Source organism: Argopecten irradians, unplaced genomic scaffold (genome assembly GCF_041381155.1).
Source record: "Argopecten irradians isolate NY unplaced genomic scaffold, Ai_NY scaffold_0154, whole genome shotgun sequence".
Taxonomy (NCBI): Eukaryota; Metazoa; Mollusca; class Bivalvia; order Pectinida; family Pectinidae; genus Argopecten; species Argopecten irradians.
Window position 1 is genome coordinate 5291 of NW_027187621.1, and position 26102 is coordinate 31392.

The 26102-nt window shown below is 35.3% G+C and overlaps 1 protein-coding gene and 1 pseudogene across 1 annotated transcript; both read left to right on the top strand.

The window, feature by feature from the left end:
* The first annotated feature begins 543 nt into the window (after positions 1-543).
* On the top strand, positions 544-8098 carry LOC138311919 (uncharacterized; annotated as a pseudogene).
* Positions 8099-12465: 4367 nt separating this feature from the next.
* On the top strand, positions 12466-13458 carry LOC138311915 (uncharacterized). The gene is made up of 2 exons (XM_069253062.1): positions 12466-12565; positions 13145-13458. Exons 1-2 carry the CDS (start codon positions 12466-12468, stop codon positions 13441-13443), a joined length of 399 nt encoding a protein of 132 aa, XP_069109163.1. The 3' UTR covers positions 13444-13458.
* The last annotated feature ends 12644 nt before the right edge of the window (positions 13459-26102 follow it).

Below are 26102 nucleotides of genomic sequence, written 5' to 3' on the forward strand. Positions count from 1 at the left end.
CTCCCATACTACCCCTAATTACCTGTACAGTAACACCAAGCCATACCTGGACAAGTGACCTTTTTGATCTTACCTTCCTTACGACCTCTAATTACCTGTACAGTAACACCAAGCCATATCTGTACAGGTGACCTTTTGATCTCACATCCCTTACGATCCCCAATTACCTGTACAGTAACACCAAGCCATACCTTGACAAGAGACCTTTGATCTTACCTTCCTTAACACCTCTAATTATCTGGACAGTAAAACACCAAGCCATACCAAGACAAATGACCTCTGATGTATAATTACCGCCCGATTCACTTTGATCTTTAAAACCGTTATGAAAATCTCCTCACATTTAACGGTACTATTCAAGTAATTACGTTCCACATTTAAATAGGGGGAGGGACTTAATTTCCAGCCAATAAAATTACTTGACGAATGCAGCCAATCAAAATTAGGAAGTGTCTATAAAAAGAATGGTTTAGAATTTTGAAAATACTACTGCTCTGGAACCCATCAGCATAAACACCCTCTAATTGACCTCTGCACTGACCAATGGCTGAGATGACCACTACTGATGTTGTGTACTACGCCCAGAAGCTCCAGAGTCTTCTGTTAGCCCACACGACAAAGCTACCAAGCAGGTCAACTTCCTAGGTAAGTATCAAGGGTCAGCTATATTACATCGTTTTATTGTTGTTTTATTATTTTAAGGTAAAAAATACATGTTAATTAATAGACAATTATATTTTTGTGCAGTCATGTTCTGTTCGTCTTTCAGTTTATAGAAACTCGGCATTTAATTCAAAGATTTCATAACAATTTCACTGTTAATTTTGCGGTAACTGTTTAATTATGATATTAATTAAAAACAGCGATTAACTCGATAATGTTTTTTTTTACATAGTATGTTACAGAAATTAGAATAAAGGTTTCCCCTGTCCTGTTTAAGCGGAAGTTTCGATCCCAAAATCAACCATAATACCTATTTCACAAGGTAAAGTATTAATAAAAATGTAGGAATTTTTGAACAATCTTGTAACATTGGGAATGAACAGCCCTCATTGTTTACTTTTTGTTTTTCTTGAAATAGTCACAGATCGAAACAAAATCGTGTTACTTTTAATGTCGTTAATTAATTTTCCGTAGTCCATCTTTCTGTCATGTTTGTCTGTGATATAAATATGTACATCTTTGATGTATTTTCTAATGAAATAAAATTTAATACTTCATTTCATAACATTTTCACGGTTATTAAATTATGATATTAATTAAAAACAGTGATTAACTCGATGATGATATTTACATAATATTTTACAGAAATTATAATAAAAGTTTCCACTGTTCCTGTTTTAAGCCTTTTTCGATCCCAAAACTAACCATAATACCTATTTCACAAGGTAAAGTATAAAAAAACAATAGTGTAGGAATTTTGAACAATCTTTTAAGATTGGGAATGAACAACCTTTATTGCTCACATTTTGTTTCTTCTTGAAAAAGTCACAGATCGTAATAAAATCGTGTTACTTTTCATGTCGTTAATCAATTTTTTCGTAATCTATCTTTCTGTCAAGATTGTCTGTAATATATGTAAAGCTTTGATGTATTTTTTTTCTAATGAAATGTTTAATAAAATTTTAAATCTTCATTCCAGATGACCATTTGATTCGTCTTGACCGCCATCTTTTCTTCTCTGCACTGGACGGTGCCCACAGCCTTGGTCTTCACCTACTGACCCGAAAGTCCATCATCCAGGGTGTCCGGAGGATGTTTGACCAGTACAGATCCACCAAGCATCGACAGGTACAGGAGTTGTCTGCCCTTGTCCTCACTTCCCTGGGAGCCGGAGAACCAGACTTGGAGATACCAGCCACTTCCGGGAGGAACACGGAAACTGATGAGCTAGCCATGATGTCTACGGCCAACTACAGCGTCTCTGGAGGGAGATGTGATACCACACGGAGTTATCTATCCTTAGTGCTTTGTACATTGTCTCATTGTAATGTTGTATTTGTATATTGTAATGTTTTATTTGTACATTGTAATGTTAATTGTTATTTTGTATTTGTTTATATTGTCACATCGTAATATTGTGTTTGTATGCAATTGTAATGTTGTATTTGTATATTGTCACATTGTAATGTTGTATTTGTTTATAGTCGCATTGTAATGTTGTATTTGTATAATGTCACATTGTAATGTTGTATTTGTACATTGTAATGTTGTATTTGTATAATGTCACATTGTAATGCTGTATTTGTTTATTGTCACATTGTAATGTTGGATTTGTTTATTGTCACATTGTAATGTTGTATTTGTTTATTGTCACATTGTAATGCTGTATTTGTATATTGTCACATTGTAATGTTGTATTTGTTAATTGTCACATTGCAATGTTTTGTATTTGTTTATTGTCACATTGTTATGTTGTATTTGTTTATTGTCACATTGTAATGCTGTATTTGTTTATTGTCACATTGTAATGATGTTTACTGACACATTGCAATGTTGTATTTGTTTATTGTCACATTGTAATGTTGTATTTGTATATTGTCACATTGTAATGTTGGGATTTTGTTTATTGTCACATTGTAATGTTGTATTTGTATAACTTTCACATTGTAATATCGTGTTTATATATTGTCACATTGTAATGTTGTATTTGTTTATTGTCACATTGTAATGTTATATTTGTTTATTGTCACATTGTAATGTTGTATTTGTTTATTGTCACATTGTAATGTTGTATTTGTATATTGTCATATTGTAATATCGTAGTTTATATATTGTCACATTTTTCCGAATGTTTTCTACTTTTGTATTATTATTATACATTACCAGTGTATCTGTATAGTGCCACAATAAAAATTCTACTTTTTTATAAACATGTGTTAATTTTGTTTTTTATTTCATTTCTTTCAAAAGAGAGTCGAGTATACTTTCAAACATCGGTTATTTCCCTTACCGAGTCAAGTGCGGACACCTGTTAATCAAATCTCGAGTCATGTCGCCCAAATTACAATGCGATGTGTCATCATGTATAATAATGAAGATACATGCGTGGCAAAATTGCCGTTTGATATTATTACCATTGTACTAGATATGGTCATGATTTTTCACTACTGGCATTGGCTAACACAAATGAATTACGTGAGTTCTTTATATAGTGCATAATGAGAAACTTTTTTTAGAAACACCGAGTCAATATTCCTTTGTTAATTTCATTACGCAAACGTTGAGTTCCTCAGGGTGGGCGATCTATGGCAAGCACTTTTCTTGTAATTAACAATACCACGTTAGGAGAATGGTTTGACATTTACAAAGGAAACTACGTGTCTAATATAAAAGAAAACAAAAAGTCCATAATTGATATATGAATGAATATGCATTTGAATTGAAGTAGAGAAAGCATACAGGCCATCTTTCAAACTTTATTTCTTTCACAATTACATTGGATAGAGGAAGCATAAGTACATAATAAACGTATTGACATCCCTGAGACACACATTTCACTTATGATATTTTCAGATTCTAAGTACACTTAATGTTATAGTTAAATAAAGTAAGTGTAAAAAAAATTTAAAGGGAACGGAAAATTTTTTAACTGTACAACAATATAGTTGACTGGGGCTTTGAAGTTGGGCAAGCCATACCTGGACCTTTGATTTTACCCGTTCCCTTTGCCGATCTTACATTACGCCTGTAAAGTAACACCAAGGCCATCCTGTACAGTAACACCAAGCCATACCTGAACAAGTGACCTTTGATTTTGTATACTCCATTACCGCCTCTGAAATTACCCGTTACAGTAACCACCAAATAACTGGACAAGTGTCTTTTGATTTTAACCCCTATTACCGCCTCTAATTACCTGTATAGTTACACCAAGCCATACCTGGACAAGTGACCTTTGATTTTTAACCCCCCATTACCCACCTATAATTATCTGTACAGTAACACCAAGCCATACCTGGACAGGTGACCTCTGATCTTACCCCCATTACCGCCTCTAATTGCCTGTACAGTAACACCAAGCCATCCTGTACAGTCACACCAAGCCGTACCTGGACAAGGGACCTTTGATTTTGTATCTCCATTACCGCCTCTAATTACCCGTACAATAACACCAAATATCTGGACAAGTGTCCCTTTGATTTTACCCCCATTACCGCCTTTAATTACCTGTACAGTAACACCAAGCCATACCTGGACATGTTACCTTTTCTTACCCCTATTACCGCCTCTATCTAATTACCTGTACAGTTACACCAAGCCATACCTGGACAATTGATACTTTGATTTTACCCCCCATTACCACCTATATAATTATCTGTACAGTAACACAAGAAGCCATACCTGACATGTACCTCTGATCTTACCCCTCCATTTACCCTCTAATTGCCTGCACAGTAACACCAAGCCATCCTGTACAGTCGCACCAAGCAATACCTGGACAAGGGACCTTTGATTTTTATATCTCCATTACCGCCTCTAATTACCCTACAAGTAACACGAAATACCTGGACAAGTGTCCTTTGATTTACCCCATAAACCGCCTCTAATACCTGTACAGTAACACTCAAGCCATACCTGGACAAGTGTACCTTTGATCTTACCCCCAATACCGCCTCTAATTGTCATGCACAAGTAACACAAAAGCCATACCTGGACATTTTTACCTTTGAATCTTACCCCCAATTACCGCCCATTTTATAATTAATCTATACAGTAACACAAAGCCATATTCTGAACAGGTGACCTCTGATCTTACCCCTCTTACCACCTTTTTTCTAATTACCTGTTACAGTTACACCAAGGCATACCTGGACATGTTGACCTTTGATTTTACCCCCATTACCCTCTCTAACTAACTACCTGTACAGTAACACCAAGCCATCATATTGTACAGTAACACCAAGCCATACCTGGACAGGTGGTGACCTCTGATCTTAAACCCCTACTACGCCTCTAATTACCTTTACGGTTACACCAAGCCATACTTATTGGACAAGTGACCTTTGATTTTACCCCCATTACCGCCTCTAATTACCTGTACAGTAAAACCAACTTGTAAGCCATACCAAGGGACCTTTGATCTTACTTTCCTTAACACACCTCTAATTATCGGACAGTAACACCAAGCCAATACAAAACAAATGAACCTTTGATCTATAATTACCGCCCGATTCCCTTTGATCTTTAAAACCGTTTATGAAAATCCCTCACATCTAGCGGTTACTATTCAAGTAATTACGTTCCACATTAAATAGGGGGAGGGACTTAATTTTCAGCCAATTTAAAATTACTGGACGAATTGCAGCCAATCAAAATTAGGAAGTGTCTATAAAAAGAACGGCTTAGAATTTGTGAAAATACTCCTGCTCTGGAACCACCAGCATAACACCCTATAATTGACCTCTACACTGACCATAGCTGAGATGACCACTACTGATGTTGTGTACTACGTAACCCCAGCAAGCTCCAGAGTCTTCTGTTAGCCCACGACAAAGCTACCAAGCAGGTCAACTTCCTAGGTAAGTATCAAGGGTCAGCTATATTACATCGTTTATTGTTGTTTTATTATTTTAAGGTAAAAAATACATGTTAATTAATAGACAATTATATTTTTTGGTGGCAGTGATGTTTTGTTTGTCTTTCAGTTTATAGAAACTCGGAATTTAATTCAAAGATTTCATAACAATATCACTGTTCATTTTGGCGGTAAAACTGTTTAATTATGATATTAATTTAAAAACAGCGATTAACTCGATAATGTTTTTACATGGTATGTTACGAGAAATTAGAATAAAGGTTTCCCATAGGTCCTGTTTAAGCTTAGAGTTTCGATCCCAAAATCAACCATAATACCTATTTCACAAGGTAAAGTATTAAAAAAATGTAGGAATTTGAACAATCTTGTAACATTAGGATCGTCATGAAACAGTCTCATTGTTTTACTTTCTTGTTATTCCTGAAAATAAGTCAGTCACAAAATCGTAAACAAAAATCGTGGTACTTTTAATGTGTCGTTTAATTCATTTTCCGTAGTTGTCATTCATTTCTGTCATGTTTGTCATTTATTGTATGTACAGCCTTTCTTTGATATTTTCTAATGAAATGTGTATATTAAATTTCAATGTCTTCATGTTCGAGAATGACCTGTTTGATTCGCTCTTGATCGCTCCAACTTTTCCTCGCCAAACTGGACGAATGCCCCACAGCCTTTGGCGCTTCACCTTTTGACCCGTAAGTCATTCTTCCAGGGTGTCCGGATGGAATGTTTGACCAAGTACATAGATCCACCAAGCATCGTCAGGTACAGTAGGCCGGGATCTAGGGGGGGTCTATCGTTGCACCCCCTCCCACAACTTAACTTAACCAACCTAGTTTTTTCTGAAGCCTTGTATGACCCAACTGATAACGAAATCGAGACTCGGTAACATTGTAATAAACTGGGATGAACTTCCCGGTTGATGACGTCGATCATCAAGATGGCCGGCGCATCTCTGTATTTCACTAAAGATTCCGATAAAAATTAGTCATAAAAACATTGAACATTTTTTAATCCCGAAGAAGGACAAATGAGGCATCAAAATGACCAACAACTAAGAAACAACACTAATACATATCAGGACCATTATTATATCCAATTATTATGTATGTTTATTTCTCACGCAGGAAATGAAAAAAAAATCGGTATTTTATTTTAAGCTCAATATAAAAAATGGTTATTTTTTAGCCATAATTTTTGTCTTTAATTTGCGACTTGACCGCAGCAAAAAATGTTTGTCAAACAGCAAAACTATTATTTTAATCCAGTTTATTTGACCTCTTATCAATCCAGTAAAAACAACACCATACAAAAAAACTCCAATGTTAACATTGTATTATATCACTCTGGTTTATGGGACGTCTTCAAGATGGCCGGCCGCCATCTCGATTTTCAATAAAACAATTGATTTATATTAAATAGTTCATCAGCATTAACGCATGTTTCAAACCGAAGTAGACATATGTTGTATCAAAATGATTCATAATTAGAAACATTCAAATTCATTTCGGGGACCATATAATCCAATATATGTAGTTCGATTTCTTCGCTCGAAAATGAAAAAAAATAGAATTTTTAGCTCATTAATTGATATATTTTGTTTTGCAGATTTTTTCATATTTGGCTTTTAAGCAGATATAATTTGTCTTCCAAAAAAGAAAACTTTTTTTCGTATTCTGTTAATTTGTCCTCTTATCAATTGCAGGTAAAAACTACAACAACACATAAATTTATGCGTGTAACTCTCATATAAATGAGTATATTGTTACTTTACCTTCAGCTTGGTTTACCACATATAAATCACCGGGTGCGTTTTAGAGTGGCTTCATGAATGCTGTTTTTTCCCAACCGATGACACTAACAGTTTTCCGGATGTTCTTAGATCTTCCTGAAGTTCACTTGGGCAAATTGACGATCCAATATCTTATCTACATGTGAATTTTAAGGTGGCTTAATCATCTAAGTGGGGGACTTTGACATTTTTCCTTAACAAAATCCATTTTCGTTTTCCGAACAGTTTTGTAGACTTAGTAGCGTCTCAAAAATGATATTTTTTCTGCAAAACGGCAAATAATTCAGGTATCACATACTTAATATACTGAAGAAAGGAATTTGTTTCCGTTTAATACCACGACACTTCCGAAATTTCGTTTCTTTTAGAAATAGCGCAATCACTGTTTTTACTTTAGTTTTATGTGTGTGTAACGTATGGAAATGTTCTGAGGGTTACTGCAGTTTCCACATATTTCTGTCATTAGTGCTTACATGATAATGCATTTTATTTGTTGCGTTGCTTTCTCGCCAGAGTGTCGATGAGCTGAGGAGATGATGTGACATTTACATTATCCGGTTTTTACGTCGTGGTTACTAACTTCTAAAAACCGTCCCATTCAATCCTTCAAGTACTTCGGGTTCGCGGAGGTTGGTGCTCATCCTGTTGTTCATCCATAGTGATCTATCATATCGTAATTTGATGTTCCAGACCCTCTCCTGTTGGATGGAAAGGACTACCGTACCAGAGGCCACATTCTGCGAAGGGTTGTGTTAGCATCTCCTTAAATTAGTTGAGGTGGTAGCTACAATTCCCTCATTATCTGTGAACCATCAGTGCACCATCAGATGTCTACAGGTGAATTATTTGGAGGTCATAAATGTGGTTACTACAGTGAAAGTCCTCTCTTGGCCATGTATGGAGAGCCACTGTAGAGAAGAACTATTTTCTGCGAGGTGTTTTTCAATGGGAGTCTCCCAAGCATTCCACCAGATGAGGACACAAACCAGTACCATTCAAGGGACATGAGGTAAGTCGCTGACCAATGAAAAATCATTTAACACTTTATGAACCTCATTTAAAGACGCCTCGAGGATATCCCCATGTTCCATCTATAGTCGCACGAGTGTCCACAAGGTTGATATGATATGGGTGCTTGTGGAATCATTCCACCTTTCGAAGAATCTGGATCTGGTGTAATTTCACTGAGGAAGTCTGAAAACAGCATATACGATATTACTGTTAGAATTCTGAAGGAGATCCCACATCCCATGAACCTGTTCGTTCCTGATATATAACTCTGGACAATGGATGGGACACATGGAAAGATGACAGGCTAGTAACACCACTGGTAATGTAGGGTGGGGGCGTTCAACATCATCTCATCTGACATCGGAAGGACGACGTTCTGGCTGTTCGTACGCTATTGGATATACTGTATATCGACGATTACTCTGATTTGGTTTTGGACGCATGTACCAGCTACCAGACATGCCGAGTCACGAGTCCAGAGGATAGTGCAGTGAGGTGGCGGAAAGCACGCACAATGATAAATGGTTATAATTGAGAACCATGTGAAAGAAATATTTGACATTGTGGTAACTATCTGACATTTTGCTAATAATATTGCATGTATCTCTATATATATTTTATTGTTTTACTGAGTGATTAGAGGTCAAATAACTGTTTACGAATAATAGTTTCTTGTTGGGAAACAATTATAGCTGCGTAAAGCAAATTATGAAAAATTTGCTAAAAAATTATCATTTTTGAGCTTAAAATCCTATTTTTTCATTTCCTGCGTAGAAATCACTACATATATTAGATTTACATGGTCCCGATATGAATTTGATGATTATTCTATTATGATCATTTTGATACCTCATTTGTCTACTTCGTTGAAAAAATGTTAATGCTATGACTATTTATCAATTGTTAGTGAAATTCGAGATGGCGGCCATCTTGATGACGTCATAACCGGAGCTTATACAATGTTAACATTGTTTTTTTTTGTTGGTGTTGTTTTTACTGATTGATAAAAGGTCAAAGAACTGATTAGAAATAATAGTTTGCTGTTGACAAACATTTTTGCTGCGTCAAGCCAAATATGAAAAATTTGCTAAAAAATTACCATTTTTGAGCTTAAAATCCGATTTTTTTCATTTCCTGCGTAGAAATAACTACATATATTGGAATATATGGTCCTGATATGTATTTGTTGTTCTATTGTGGTCATTTTGATGCCTCATTTGTCTTCTTCGGTAGAAAAATGTCAATGTTATGACTATTTTTCAATCTTTAGTGAAATACGAGATGGCGGCCATCTTGATGACGTCATAACCGGAAGTTCATCCCAGTTTATACAATGTTACCTCTCGATTTCGTTATCAGTGGGTCATAAGGGCTTCAGAAAAACCTTGGTTCGTTAAGTTGTGGGGGGGGGGTGCACGTAGACCCCCCCTAGATCCTACAGGAGTTGTCCGCCCTTATCCTCACTTCCCTGGGAGCCGGAGAACCAGACTTGGAGATGCCAGCCACGCCCGCGAGGAGCACGGAAACTGATGAGCTAGCCATGATGTCTACGGCAAACTACAGCGTCCTCTGGAGGGAGATGTGATACCACCACACCGAGTTATCTACCCTTTGTGCTTATATTTGTATATTGTCACATCGTACTTTTGTATCCGTGTCACATTGTAATGTTGTATTTGTATATTGTAATGTTTTATTTGTTTATTGTCACATTATAATGTTGTATTTGTTTATTGTCACATTGTAATGTTGTATTTGTTTATTGTCACATTGTAATGTTGTATTTGTTTATTGTCACATTGTAATGTTGTATTTCTATATTGTCGCATTGTTATGTTTTATTTGTTTATTGTCACATTGTAATGTTGTAATTTTCATTGTCACATTGTCATGTTATATTTGTTTATTGTCACATTGTAATGTTGGATTTGTTTATTGTCACATTGTAATGTTGTATTTGTATATTGTCACATTCAAATGATCTATTTGTTTATTGTCACATTGTAAAGCTGTAATTGTATATTGTCACATTGTAATGTTGTATTTGTTTATTGTCACATTGTAATGCTGTATTTGTATATTGTCACATTGCAAAGCTGTATTTGTATATTGTCACAATGTAATGTTGTATTTGTTTATTATCACATTGTAATGTTGTATTTGTATATTGTCACATTGTAATGTTGTATTTGTATATTGTCACATTGTAATGTTGTATTTGTTTATTGTCACATTTTAAAGCTGTATACTGTCATATTACAATGTTGTTTGTATACTTTCACATTGTAATATCGTGTTTATATATTGTCACATTTTTATACATTACCAGTGCTACAGTGCCACAATAAAAATTCTACTTATAAACATGTGAAGTTTTGTTTTTTATTTCATCTCTTTCAAAAGAGAGTCGAGTATACTTTCAAACATCGGTTATTTCCCTTGATGAGTCAATTCGACACCTGTTATCAAGTTTCAAGTCATGTCGCCCAAATCACAAAGCGATGTGTCATCATGTATAATGTAAATACACCAAAATGTCGTTTTTATTAGATATGCTCCGATTTTCCACTAATGGCATTGGCTAACACATGGACACGTGACGTTCAATATATTGCATGAGAAACTTTTAGAAACAACGAGTCAATATTCCTTTGTGAATTTTTTACGCAAACGTTGAGTTCCTCAGGGTGGCGATCTATGGCAAGCACTTTTCTTGTAATTAACATGCACGTTAGAGAATGGTTTTGACATTTGCAAAGGAAACTACATATCTAATAAAAGAAAACAAAAGTCCATAATTGATATATGAAAATATGCATTTGAATTGAAGTAGAGAAAGCATTCAGGTCATCTTTCAAACTTTATTTTCTTTCACAATTACAATGGATAGAGGAAGCATAAGTACATAATAAACGTATTGACATCCCTGAGACACACATTTCACATTATGATATTTTCAGATTCTAAGTACACTTAAGTTATAGTTAAATAAAGTAAGTGTTTAAGGGGATCGGAAAATTTTTAACTGTACAATATAGTTGACTGTGGCTTTGAAGTTGGGCAAGCCATACCTGGACAGGTGACCTTTGATTTTACCTCCCTTACCGATCTTGATTACCTGTACAGTAACACCAAGCCATCCTGTACAGTAACACCAAGCCATACCTGAACAAGTGACCTTTGATTTTACCCCCATTACCGCCTTTAATTACCTGTACAGTAACACCAAGCCATACCTGGACATGTTACCTTTCTTACCCCTATTACCGCCTCTAATTACCTGTACAGTTACACCAAGCCATACCTGGACAAGTGATCTTTGATTTTACCCCCATTACCACCTATAATTATCTGTACAGTAACACCAAGCCATACCTGGACAGGTGACCTCTGATCTTACCCCCATTACCGCCTCTAATTGCCTGTACAGTAACACCAAGCCATCCTGTACAGTCACACCAAGCAATACCTGGACAAGGGACCTTTGATTTTGTATCTCCATTACCGCCTCTAATTACCCGTACAGTAACACCAAATACCTGGACAAGTGTCCTTTGATTTTACCCCCATTACCGCCTCTAATTACCTGTACAGTAACACCAAGCCATACCTGGACATGTTACCTTTGATCTTACCCCTATTACCGCCTCTAATTACCTGTACAGTAACACCAAGCCATACCTGGACATGTTACCTTTGATCTTAACTCAATTACCGCCTCTAATTGCCTGTACAGTAACACCAAGCCATACCTGGACAGTCACACCAAGCCATACCTGGACAAGGGACCTTTGATCTTACTTTCCTTAACACCTCTAATTATCTGGACAGTAACACCAAGCCATACAAAGACAAATGACCTTTGATCTATAATTACCGCCCGATTCCCTTTGATCTTTAAACCGTTATGAAAATCTCCTCACATCTAGCGGTACTATTCAAGTAATTACGTTCCACATTAAATAGGGGAGGGACTTAATTTTCAGCCAATAAAATTACTGGACGAATGCAGCCAATCAAAATTAGGAAGTGTCTATAAAAAGAACGGCTTAGAATTTGTGGAAAATACTCCTGCTCTGGAACCCACCAGCATAACACCCTCTAATTGACCTCTACACTGACCATGGCTGAGATGACCACTACTGATGTTGTGTACTACGCCCAGAAGCTCCAGAGTCTTCTGTTAGCCCACGACAAAGCTACCAAGCAGGTCAACTTCCTAGGTATGTATCAAGGGTCAGCTATATTACATCGTTTATTGTTGTTTTATTATTTTTAGGTAAAAAATACATGTTAATTAATAGACAATTATATTTTTTGGTGCAGTGATGTTTTGTTTGTCTTTCAGTTTATAGAAACTCGGCATTTAATTCAAAGATTTCATAACAATTTCACTGTTCATTTTGCGGTAACTGTTTAATTATGATATTAATTAAAAACAGCGATTAACTCGATAATGTTTTTTACATAGTATATTACAGAAATTAGAATAAAGGTTTCCCATGTCCTGTTTAAGCTAGAGTTTCGATCCCAAAATCAACAATAATACCTATTTCACAAGGTAAAGTATTAAAAAAATGTAGGAATTTTGAACAATCTTGTAACATTAGGAATGAACAGCCCTCATTGGTTACTTTTTGTTTTTCCTGAAATAGTCACAAATCGTAACAAAATCGTGTTACTTTTAATGTCGTTAATTCATTTTCCGTAGTCCATCTATCTGTCATGTTTGTCTTTGATATATGTACAGCTTTGATATTTTCTAATGAAATGTGTAATAAAATTTCAAATCTTCATTTCAGATGACCAGTTGATTCGTCTTGACCGCCAACTTTTCTTCTCCACACTGGACGATGCCCACAGCCTTGGCCTTCACCTTTTGACCCGTAAGTCCATCATCCAGGGTGTCCGGAAAATGTTTGACCAGTACAGATCCACCAAGCATCGTCAGGTACAGGAGTTGTCCGCCCTTATCCTCACTTCCCTTGGAGCCGAAGAACCAGACTTGGAGATGCCAGCCACGTCCGCGAGGAGCACGGAAACTGATGAGCTAGCCATGATGTCTACGGCAAACTACAGCGTCCTCTGGAGGGAGATGTGATACCACCACACCAAGTTATCTACCTTTAGTGCTTATGTTTGTATATTGTCACATCGTACTTTTGTATCCACACATTGTTATGTTATATTTGTTTATTGTCACATTGTAATGTTGTATTTGTTTATTGTCACATTGTAATGTTGTATTTGTATATTGTCACATTGTAATGTTGTATTTGTTTATTGTCACATTGTAATGTTGTATTTGTTTATTGTCACATTGTAATGTTGTATTTGTTTAATGTCATATTGTAATGTTGTATTTGTTTATTGTCACATTGTAATGCTGTATTTGTTTATTGTCACATTGTAATACTGTATAATGTCATATTGTCACATTTTAATGTTGTATTTGTATATTGTCACATTATAATGTTGTATTTGTATATTGTCACATTGTAATGTTGTATTTGTATATTGTCACATTTTAATGTTGTATTTGTATATTGTCACATTATAATGTTGTATTTGTATATTGTCACATTGTAATGTTGTATTTGTTTATTGTCACATTCAAATGATCTATTTGTTTATTGTCACATTGTAATGTTGTATTTGTATATTGTCGCATTGTAATGTTGTATTTGTATATTGTCACATTGTAATGCTGTATTTGTTTATTGTCACATTGTAATGTTATATTGTTTATTGTCACATTGTAATGTTGGATTTGTTTATTGTCACATTGTAATGTTGTATTTGTATATTGTCACATTCAAATGTTCTATTTGTTTATTGTCACATAGTAAAGCTGTATTTGTATATTGTCACATTGTAATGTTGTATTTGTTTATTGTCACATTGTAATGCTGTATTTGTATATTGTCACATTGTAATGTTGTATTTGTATATTGTCACATTGTAATGTTGTATTTGTTTATTGTCACATTGTAATGTTGTATTTGTTTATTGTCACATTGTAATGTTGTATTTGTTTATTGTCACATTGTAATGTTGTATTTGTTTATTGTCACATTGTAATGCTGTATACTGTCATATTGCAATGTTGTTTGTATACTTTCACATTGTAATATCGTGTTTATATATTGTCACATTTTTATACATTACCAGTGCTACAGTGCCACAATAAAAATTCTACTTATAAACATGTGAAGTTTTGTTTTTTATTTCATCTCTTTCAAAAGAGAGTCGAGTATACTTTCAAACATCGGTTATTTCCCTTGATGAGTCAATTCGACACCTGTTATCAAGTTTCAAGTCATGTCGCCCAAATCACAAAGCGATGTGTCATCATGTATAATGTAAATACACCAAAATGTCGTTTGTATTAGATATGCTCCGATTTTCCACTACTGGCATTGGCTAACACATGGACACGTGACGTTCAATATATTGCATGAGAAACTTTTAGAAACAACGAGTCAATATTCCTTTGTGAATTTTTTACGCAAACGTTGAGTTCCTCAGGGTGGCGATCTATGACAAGCACTCTTGTAATTAACATGCACGTTAGAGAATGGGTTTGACATTTGCAAAGGAAACTACATATCTAATAAAAGAAAACAAAAGTCCATAATTGATATATGGAAATATTTATTTGAATTGAAGTAGAGTTAAATAAAGTAAGTGTTTAATGGAATCGGAAAATCATTTTTTGGCATTCCCGGTATTTAGGAGTAACTATAAACTGTCGCTATATCCACTCTAGAATTATATCATTGTAAAATTGAAGCCTGCGTTTGACGACAAATGAGGAGATAGTTTAGTCCTTTGATGTAGACCAAAAGAATTGAATAACGGTACAATATAGTTGACTGTCGAATTTGGGCGTTGTTCTCTCTGTAATCTCAAAAGGAAATTTCCGCATGCCTGTGATTGGTCAGTTTTTTCATCTCTGTCTTCAGTTTTACTATGAGATAGTCCAGTCCAATTGTGGATATGTAATTGTGACCCCGTAATATCGACACAATTCTTTAAAAGTCCCATTATGATTTCACAAAACCCTGCTAAGATGTACATTGTGATTTCTTATAAAACGTACTTCATTTGGTGTCTTTCTAATGAAGATAATTACGTTAATAACCAATTAGTAAAGGATTCTTAAAATAACACCCTTAATTACATGTACAGTAACACCAAGCCATACCTGGACAAGGGACCTTTGATCTCACCTCCCTTACCGCCTCTGATTACCTGTACATTAACACCAAGCCATACATGGACACGTGACCTTTGATCTTGCCTACCTTATCGCCTCTAAATACCTGTACAGCAACACCAAGTCATACCTGGACAAGTGACCTTTGATCTTACCTCCCTTTCCGCCTCTAATTACCTGTACAGTAACACCAAGCCATACCTAACTACATTGTATTTGACATTTTATCTTACCTGACTTACCGCCTCTAATTACCTGTACAGTAACACCAAGTCATACCTTGATAAGTGACCTTTGATACCCCCATTACCGTCCGTAATTAACTGTACAGTAACACCAAGCCATACCTGATGTTACTGTACAGGTAGCTCAGGTAAGAGCAAAGGTTACCCTTTTTGACCACATCATATAGACTGATGTTAAGTGATAGTTATTGGTGGATGATACTAGTATTATTTTGTGTGTGGGTTTTTTATTGTTATTACAACTTCAACCTTCGTTAATGATATTGGCACAATTAAACAGTTAACAGCCATGATAGTTGGCCTACAGATACACAAACTTGTTCATATAAAAATTGGTGCCCTTTCGATCACATGCTTAAGAAACTAAGAATTATTCAGGTTTTGTTATAATGGATCCTAGTGAAAATGTAAAACATTGATAAGACGACCGGTACGTCAGAAACGCCATTTATATCAGGCATTGGAGAAGGAAGTTGTTTGTGTGTGGTCAGTCTACAAAATCCCGTCCCACGTACCATATCTATGTAAGAGCATTTTGTGAAAGGGCATTGTGTAGACCACAGGGACTTGTAATGTAAAAGGAGCGAGCACAGGGATTTGACATTAATTCCCAACCAACGATCAGTATGTATATATATATACCAGAATTGAAAATATTATTGAACAATGTGTATATGTCCTAGCACGGATGGCATTATTGTCTCATATGGAAAGATTAGTTTTCAGAGAGGGTCTAACAACATCCATTAGGGGTCACGTTGTCATGACCTGTATACTTTCTCTACTTCAATTCAAATGCATATTTCCATATATCAATTATGGACCTTTGTTGAGGTCACGCACAACAAAAATCCTTTATATTTATATTAGATAAGTAGCTTCCTTTGCAAATGTCAAAAATATTCTCAAATGTACATATTAGTAACAAGAAAAGCTTAGGTCATACGACGCCACCCTGGGGAACTCAACGTGTTCGTAATGAAGTTCACAAAGGAATATATAAACATGTTTTTAGCCAATGACAATAGTGGGAAATCGGAGCATTTCTTATATGACTGAAGGCAAGACCTGAGAGGGCACACCCAGATGTTTCAGTAACCAGTAATTATGCAATGACAAATTATGTTACAAAGTGAAATTTATAGATACGGAGCCGAATTATCTTTTTAATTTTTATTCATATATTCAACCGCTATCCTTGTCTCAAACCCCCCATTTTAGAAGGAAACCCCCATTAAAGAAGGGAGAATTTTTTATTTCCGTAACAGATATTCCGTTTTTGGCCAGCTGATTATATTGGAAAGTGGACTAAACTACTTGAATGCTTACGAATAAAGAGCTTCTGCCGGAAAAAGATTACGTTTGTCAGGTCATAAGAGCGTTTGTACCGCTCGATTATATAATGAGTTTACTTTCTAAGCATCATATTCATAATTACCCATGATTTCACACCCCATATATATATATAATGGTCGCAAATTGAAGCTGTATATTTTCACGTATGTGTTACATTAGAAGTGCTTTGCACTTCGTGCCCGGCCCGAAGGTAATGATATCAAAGGGCATTTCGTCACAACATTTACATTATCAATGATTGCAATTTTGGGGGACGTGTATGGTGGCTGATTACGGCCATCTCGTGTTGTTGTGTTGTCGCCTTGTCGTGTTGTCGCCTTGTCGAGTTGTCGCGGTCTCAAACTGCGACAACCCGAGATTTAACGGTTAAAATGTCGACTTGTCGCGTTTTCGAACCGGGACAAGTCGACAACACGACAAGACGACAAGTCGACATTTCAAACACGCTAATTAGCGCGTACAGAATATCGTGTTGTCGCGGTAAAATGTCGACTTGTCGTGTTGTCGTGTTGTCGAGTTGTCGACTTGTCGCCTTCCTGTTACTCATGCGCAAATCATATGAAATAGCCACTATCTTTGAATATAGAAAACTGAAGTCAGTGCTTGTAACATAGACCATATTGGTGGCATATTTCTGCCATCGAGTTGCCGACTTACGACTTAATGATGTCGACATAATTAAGGCATTAAGTCGACATCATATCGGAAGATGTCGACATAAACAGAAGAATATGTCGACTTACCACATGAACCTGCCCACATAATGATTCCAAGATAATTATGTAGAAAGTCGGTAACTCGGCGATTAATCGTGTTTATGCTCGGGTGTGACACCGACTTGTCAGTTATTGATGTCGACATCTAAACTAAAACTGTAGCCTGCGTGTACGTACACATTGTAGCTGTTAGTCCGAGCTGAGGAAGTTAGAGTGCAAAAGTATGGTGGCATATTTCTGCCATCGAGTTAATTTAGGTCGACTTAGGGTAACTCAACTTTGACTAGATAGTTATGTCGACAAGTCGAGTTATAACATGACTTGTTGAGATATTTATGTCGGTAAGATGAGTTTTAACACGACAAGTCCACATATTCATATTGGAAAGTCGAGTTACACTATCGCGACTAACTATCGTGGATCTCGTCGTAATAAGGTAAGTCAATTTTCCAGGATGTAAGTTGACTTTCCGTAATGTAAATCGACTTGCCGACATAAATATCTCAACAACTCATGATATAACTCGACAGGTCGACTTAATTATCTCGGCAAAGTTACGTTACATAACTCGACCTAAAATAACACGATGGCAGAAATATGCCACCATACAAAAGGACTCTGCTTTGTACAACGAATTTCCATCCTCTTGGCCATAATCATTTATTAATATATATAACCGTGGGTTGAAAATTCGTTTAAAAGCTGTGTGTGTGTGCTTTGTGGATTAGCATTCGTACTAAGTCCATGTGGTACATACCGTACTATACTATATTACAATTATTTTTTCAAGATTTCATTTTTTTGAATTACGAAAAATACCAGTTACGTAATTTAAAAGCCAAAAAGGTCACAGTACAGATACGCAATACCCATTTGGAAACCAGCTTTACTTGTTAGCTTGCCCTGTCCATATATATATACATAAATATTTACATCCCTCGATACACTTATATAAAGGCACAACGAATTTTTGTTACGGTCTTAATGGCCAGATTCAACCTTTGGGCTAAAAATCCTCCCGCGGGACGCGGTTTTAGCTCCAAACTCGGGATATATCTGCATCTATTTTTTGTAGTAAAAACATAGAAAAAAATGTCACGTGCTTATACCTCATTCATGCCATTGGCCGGAATATACAATTGTATTATGGGTAACTAGTGATCACGTGATTGTGTGTTTACTTCCAAATATGGTGATAGTTTGCTTGCCATTTCTTCGGAGAAATTGATTTATTTGAAAATATTTAGACTCCAAAATGTTATTAATATTGCATGCATATCATTTTGACTTGCACATATGTATTATTTTACTATAAATAATGATCTGAAATGAGTTGTAAAACTGTCATTTTCACGTTTTGTAAATAAATGATATAATGCGAATTGACCAATTCAATAGGTCTAACCGTCTAATCTAGGATCAGCGAAGATCGGCTACTCCCGGCTAAATTCGTAGAATTCTAAATTTATATTTATATATATTATTACCTGCTTTAGGTTTCAGAACATATACATGTACATATAACACAGAGAAAATAAGATCTTCTTCAAAAGGCCTAATTATGTATAAATACCAGGTCAGAGAAATCACTCTATTTGGAAGTAAACACGCACTCATGTGATCACTAGTTACCCACTAATACAATTCCATATTTATGTCGGCCAATGGCATGAATGAGGTATAATCACGTGACTTGTTTTACTACGTTTGACTACAAAGAACGCGTGTTTTGTGCCATTATTGGGAAAATCCCCCGCGGATCGTGGTTTCATTTCCACCATTTGAAACAGAAGGCTTAGAGTAGACTTTGATTGTGAAACATTGATAAATTGAAGATTACATGTTGTGCCATGGCAGATGTCAAAGTTCATGTAAATATACTCGAAAATTACTTGAAACATCATCTAATAAATTTGTGTTGAAATTATAATTGATGTTGACCAGGAAATGTACCAGTCTAAATTTTGGTTGAATAATGCATGGAAAGTGAATTATTCAAACACTCTGGATATCGAATTTTTAATCATTAATTTCTTTTGAACTCGGGACTTTTTGGGTGTGTAATTAGGGGAAAGTTGATAACTTTTTATAATATATGTACCCTAATTTTCTTTTGTTGATTTACGGACCCTGAAAGATACGGATTATGCGGCTTTAACTTTTCCACTTTGTGGAAAATCCTTCAAATCGGATTTATCTCCCTTGATTAAAATGACAAACCATGTACCTTTGCTATGTTATAAAGTTTTTTTAATTTTTTTTTTTAAATTCAATAATGAATGCAGATCAAATATATTAATCAAATATGTGTATTAATTTAATTTGAAACATGTTTGTTTTGCTGAAAATTTGCAAAAAAAAAATAATATCAATACAAAATATTCATGATTGTAATTTGATTGTTGTTGTTTTTGTACTTGCTGTAAAATGAGAAAAACCGTGTTGTGGAGAAGAAGTTTGTTAAAATTTGAATTTTTTACAAATGGATGAGAGTTGAGAATGTCTAACAGTCACCTGAATTCCGATATGCATAGTTATGAATAATGTTTTGCTTTTAAACAAACAAATAAATATGTCTCCTATATAAACTATGGTAAAGACCCTATCCCCTGGGGAAAATTCCGAGACCCCAGGGCCATGAAATTCACAATATTGGTAGAGGGCCTTGAGATCTTCCATGTAAGCACATAAGCCCGTGTTTCTTAGTATATGTGTACATATGTATTAGATTTCCAATATAACTATTTGTTTGGAAATAATATGGAAAATAAACTATGATATGATAGTATTGCTAACAATTTCAAATGGTGGAAATGAAACCACGGTCCGCGGAGGATTTTCCCCATATTGTACAAAACACGCGTTCTTTGTAGTAAAACGTAGTAAAACAAGTCACGTGATTATACAATGTACCTCATTCATGCCATTGGCCGAAATAAATATGGAATTGTATTAGTGGGTAACTAGTGATCACATGAGTGTGTGTTTACTTCCAAATAGAGTGATTTCTCTGACCTGGTATTTATACATACTTTGGCCTTATTTACTCTGTGTTATATGTATATGTTCTGAACCCTAAAGCAGGTAATAATATATATAAATATAAATTTAGAATTCTACGAATTTAGCCGGGAGTAGCCGATCTTCGCTGATTTTAGATTAGACGGTTAGACCTATTGAATTGGTCAATTCGTATTATATCATTTATTTACAAAACGTGAAAATGGCAGTTTTACAACTCATTTCAGTTCATTCTTTGTAGTAAAACAGTGCATATGTGCAAGTCAAATGATAAGCATGCAATATTAATAATATTTTGGAGTCTAAATATTTTCAAATAAATCAATTTCTCCGAAGAAATGGCAAGCAAACTATCACCATATTTGGAAGTAAACACAAAATCACGTGATCACTAGTTACCCATAATACAATTGTATATTCCGGCCAATGGCATGAATGAGGTATAAGCACGTGACTTTTTTTTACTACGTTTGACTACAAAGAACGCATATTTTTACTACGAAAAATAGATGCAGATGTATCGCGAGTTGGGAGTTTAAAACCGCGTTCCTGGAGGATTTTTAACCCAAAGTTTGAATCTGACCATTAAGACCGTAACAAAAATTCGTTGTGCCTTTATATAAGTGTATGGAGGCAGAGATTTACATTTAAATCTCTGATCGAGGGATGTAAATATTTATGTAGGCCAAGCTAACAAGTAAAGCTGGTTTCCCAACGTGTATTGTGTACCTGTACTGTGACCTTTATGGCTTTTAAATTACGTAACTGGTTTTTTTCGGGATTCACAAGAAAATACAACACAAATAAAAAAAAAAAAATCTTTTTTTATTTTTATTTTCATTCATTCTTTTAATATAGTATAGTACGGTATGTACTACATGGACTTGGTACGAATGCCAATCAACAAAACACACACACAGCTTTGAAACGAATTTTCAACCCACGGTTATATATATATATTAATAATTCGGGCTAACAGCTACGTACACGCAGGCTACAGTTTCATGGCCGGGATGTGCAGGATCACATTTTTTTTTTGAAATCAAATGAATAAAAACTTGAATTAACAAAATCAACGTCGATCTCTGCTGTATGGCTTTTGCTGCATATACACAGTGCTCTATGAAAGGGTGGCCTTTGATTTCCACTTTCAAGACCAGATGTCGACATCTTTTAGTTTAGATGTCGACATCAATAACTGACAAGTCGGTGTCACACCCGAGCATAAACACATTAATCGCCGAGTTACCGACTGTCTACATAAATATCTTGGATTCATTATGTGGGCATGTACATGTGGTAAGTCGACATATTCTTCTGTTTATGTCGACATATTCCGATATGATTTCGACTTAATGCCTTAACGATGTCGACATTATTAAGTCGTAAGTCGGCAAATCGATGGCAGAAATATGCCACCACAAAATTGCAATATTTTTTAATTTTCGGATTAACGGGCCTTTGAACTATTAGGCCTTAGCGGTTCAAGTGACCTTAAAATTAACAAGTGACGATTACTGCGTACTAATCAGACGGCGTGACTAGACCATTATTACACGATTATCATATAATAAACAAATTATTGAAATTCATAGTTCAAAGAAAAATACTTTGACAACTCTCGGTAAAGAAATTGCTATCAAATTTCTTCATCTAGGTACAAACACATGCACACAATTATTTTCATTAGCAATCCAATATGGCGAGTGTTATCCATTGTTTGCGCATGTGTACAGGAAGGCGACAACTCGACAACACGACAAGTCGACAACACGACAAGGCGACAACACGACAAGTCGACAACTCGACAACACGACAAGTCGACATTTTACCGCGACAACACGAGATTCTGTACGCGCTAATTGCGTGTTTGAAATGTCGACTTGTCGTGTTGTCGACTTGTCGTCTTGTCGTGTTGTCGACTTGTCGCGGTTCGAAAACGCGACTAGTCGACATTTTAACTGATAAATCTCGGGTTGTCGCAGTTTGAGACCGCGACAACTCGACAAGGCGACAACACGACAAGGCGACAACACAACAACACCATAGACGTGGCTTGATTATCATGAGTTGCATTGACTCGACAAGGGGAAAAAACGATGTTTGACAGTCACTCGACTCTCTTTTGTTACGTGAAATAAACACAAGGACTAGAAACGGTTACATGCAGAATTTTTATTATGGTTTAGAAACAAAGCACTGGTAATGCATAGGATTAAAAAGGAAAACAATATGTAAAAATTGACTATACAAACACATAACATTACAATGCAACAATTACAAACATTTCATTACAATATTACAATATACAAACTGAAATACATTACAAACAATATTAAAATGTGACAATACACATGTACAAATACAACATTATAATGGGTCAATATACAACATTTCAATGTGACAATGTACAAATGCAACATTACAATGTACAAATAACACATTTTAAACAATGTGACAATATACAAATACAATGTTGCATTATACTAAGCACTAAGGGTAGATAACTACGTGTGGTATCACATCTCTCTCCAGAGGACGCTGTAGTTGGCCGTAGACATCCTGGCTAGCTCATCAGTTTAAGTGCTCCTCCCGGAAGTTGCTGGCATCTCCAAGTCTGGCTCTCCGGCTCCAAAGGAAGTGAGGACAAGGGCAGATAAACCCTGTACTTGGCGATGCTTGGTGGATCTGTACTGGTCAAACATCCTCCGGACACCCTGGATGATGGACTTAAGGGTCAAAAGGTGGAGGCCAAGGCTGTGGGCATCGTTCAGTGTGGAGAAGAAAAGTTGGCGGTCAAGACGAATCAAATGGTCATCTGGAATGAAGATATACAATTGTATTACACATTTCATTAGAAAATACATCAAAGTACATCTATCACAGACAATCATGACGGGAAGATGGACTACAGAAAATTGATTAATTACATTAAAGTGACAATTTTTTGTGACGATTTGTGACTATTTCAAGAAGAAAAACAAAAAGTGAGCAATAAACGTTGTTAATTAGCTATGTTACATGATTGTTCAAAATTCATACACTGTTAGTTTGTTTAATAAACTTGACCTTGAAAAATATGTATAACGGCTGGTTTTTGGATAGGAACTTCCTCTTAAAACAGAACAGGGGACACTTTTCGAATTTCTGTAAAAATACTCAAAACAACATTATTGATTGAATTAATATGAATTAAACTGTTACAGCACACTGAACCATCAAAATGGTTATAAAACATTGAACTATATGATGACTTCTATTAAGTTGACAGATAATTAGAATACGACTGTACAAAAATGTTTGAATTTGTTTCTAATATACATGTATTTTTACACTAAAACAATAAACAAATAAAAAAAAAGAACATAAAAACGATGTAATATAACTGACCTATTGATACACTTGACTGGAACTGGAACTTGGTGGGTGGTAATGGCGGGTTGGGCGGGCCCATGTGCGCCAGTCGCTATTGTGGTAGGTGTTACGTTGTCCCACGTGATAGTATGTTTATGTCGTGGGAGGGCGACCGAAAGGGGCCAAGAAGGCTTACTGATAAATGTATATAAAAAATTTACATTTTATTGGTATATATGAAAATAATTTTTCTGTTTTATAAAAAGTGTAGTTATTGTGGTATGTTGTTGTTCATAGGGGAGTATTTTTAACAGTTGTTTTGTGCCCCGGGTCTAGTACAACCAGTTACACCCGACAGTAGAGGACTTCACCGCTTCCGTTAAGTACGGTACTTTGTCCTTTTGCCGGGTTTGGCCGGAGGTATAGATTGTCCGGGGGTTCCTATGGTGTGTGCTGACTTTTAAATTATATTAAGTGTATGCGTTATTAAAGTAGAGGAGAAAAACAATGAGAACTTTGTTATTAATCACTTAGATATATTGATCAAAATTTGTAATATAAATCTATTTATAAAAATTAATTTAAAAATATAGTATCAAATGACTTCGCCGTCAATAATAATTATTTGATACTTAGTAAAGTAACTTAATGTGAGGGAACCAACCAGCTTAAATTTTTTTTTTTTTTACGTACGGATACGTATTATTTGTATAGTTAATTAAAAGAATAAATTTAAAAGATTAAAAAAAAAAATAAAATTTAAAAAATTTAATGGAGTTAGAAGCCAGATTAGCTGTATTCTTTCATATATCTATAATTATGTAGATCAACTGTTTAATCTGCCACGTTAAACGTTGACTAATAATATAACTATACAGTTATACTATGTATATATAGTTTAAGATAAAGAGATAAAAATCGTTAGAGAAAAAATGCCAGGCGGGCCATGCCCTTATGTATCCTGGCCGGTGTAATGTAGGGGTTGCCTCCCCTATTCCACATCTGTACAGTGGGGGGAGACCCATGTATTATTTATCAAACAGAAGAAAAACAAGTAGAGTGTGTCGGTAGCTTCTAAACCGATCAAAAATAATTTTATAAGGTAATTATCCAGGTTACTAGAGGAAATTGGATGTTGGTATATATAAGGAATAAGTTTTTAAGGAAAATCAAAAGGATGAGACCATGTTCATATTATTATGAATCAGTTCGTTATTATAGTTAATTTACAGAGAAGATGCCAGAAAATTGTGGTGGATTGTAGGATAAAAAACATTGATTGTTCATTTATCAAACTGTATCTCCTGCCACGAGTACAGTTTTCGTTACAGGGGGTTTATCAAGTGTTAAAAAAAAATGAAGAATAACTTATTGAAAAATTTTGCCAGATGGGCTAAGCCCTGTCTTCTGGCCGGAGTTTGGATTACCTCCCTTTGTCCACACCTGTATCAGTGGAGGGAGGTCGATAGTATTTGGTAAAAGTACCACATACTGTTCACCGACTGGTGATTATAAAAAAAAAAAAAAAAGTTACATTCTGACTCAAGGATTTGTTAATATTAGTATATTATAAAGAAAAAATAATAATCCTTGAGCGATAGTTTATCGCCATTTTTCTTATGGAAAAAAGGTGATGTACATTTGTAGTGTTAGTAACTAGCCCCGTAAGAAAAACAAGTGTTTTAACACCATTATACCACTTCTCCAGTCACAAGTGCAAAATACATGTGTATTTAAAGTATGTAAAGTATATATATGAAAATTTTGTCACACGTGTGTAAATGTACTCACATGTATACTTAACCCTTAAATTTATGTTCAAGTTCAGACTAAAGGTCATCCGTCTCCG

Excerpts from the sequence above, each read along its gene's own strand:
- LOC138311915 (XM_069253062.1), top strand. The coding sequence starts at position 12,466 with ATGGCTGAGATGACCACTACTGATGTTGTGTACTACGCCCAGAAGCTC. Across the intron at positions 12,566-13,144 it reads CAAGCAGGTCAACTTCCTAG|ATGACCAGTTGATTCGTCTT; the intron begins GTATGTATCAAG and ends TCTTCATTTCAG.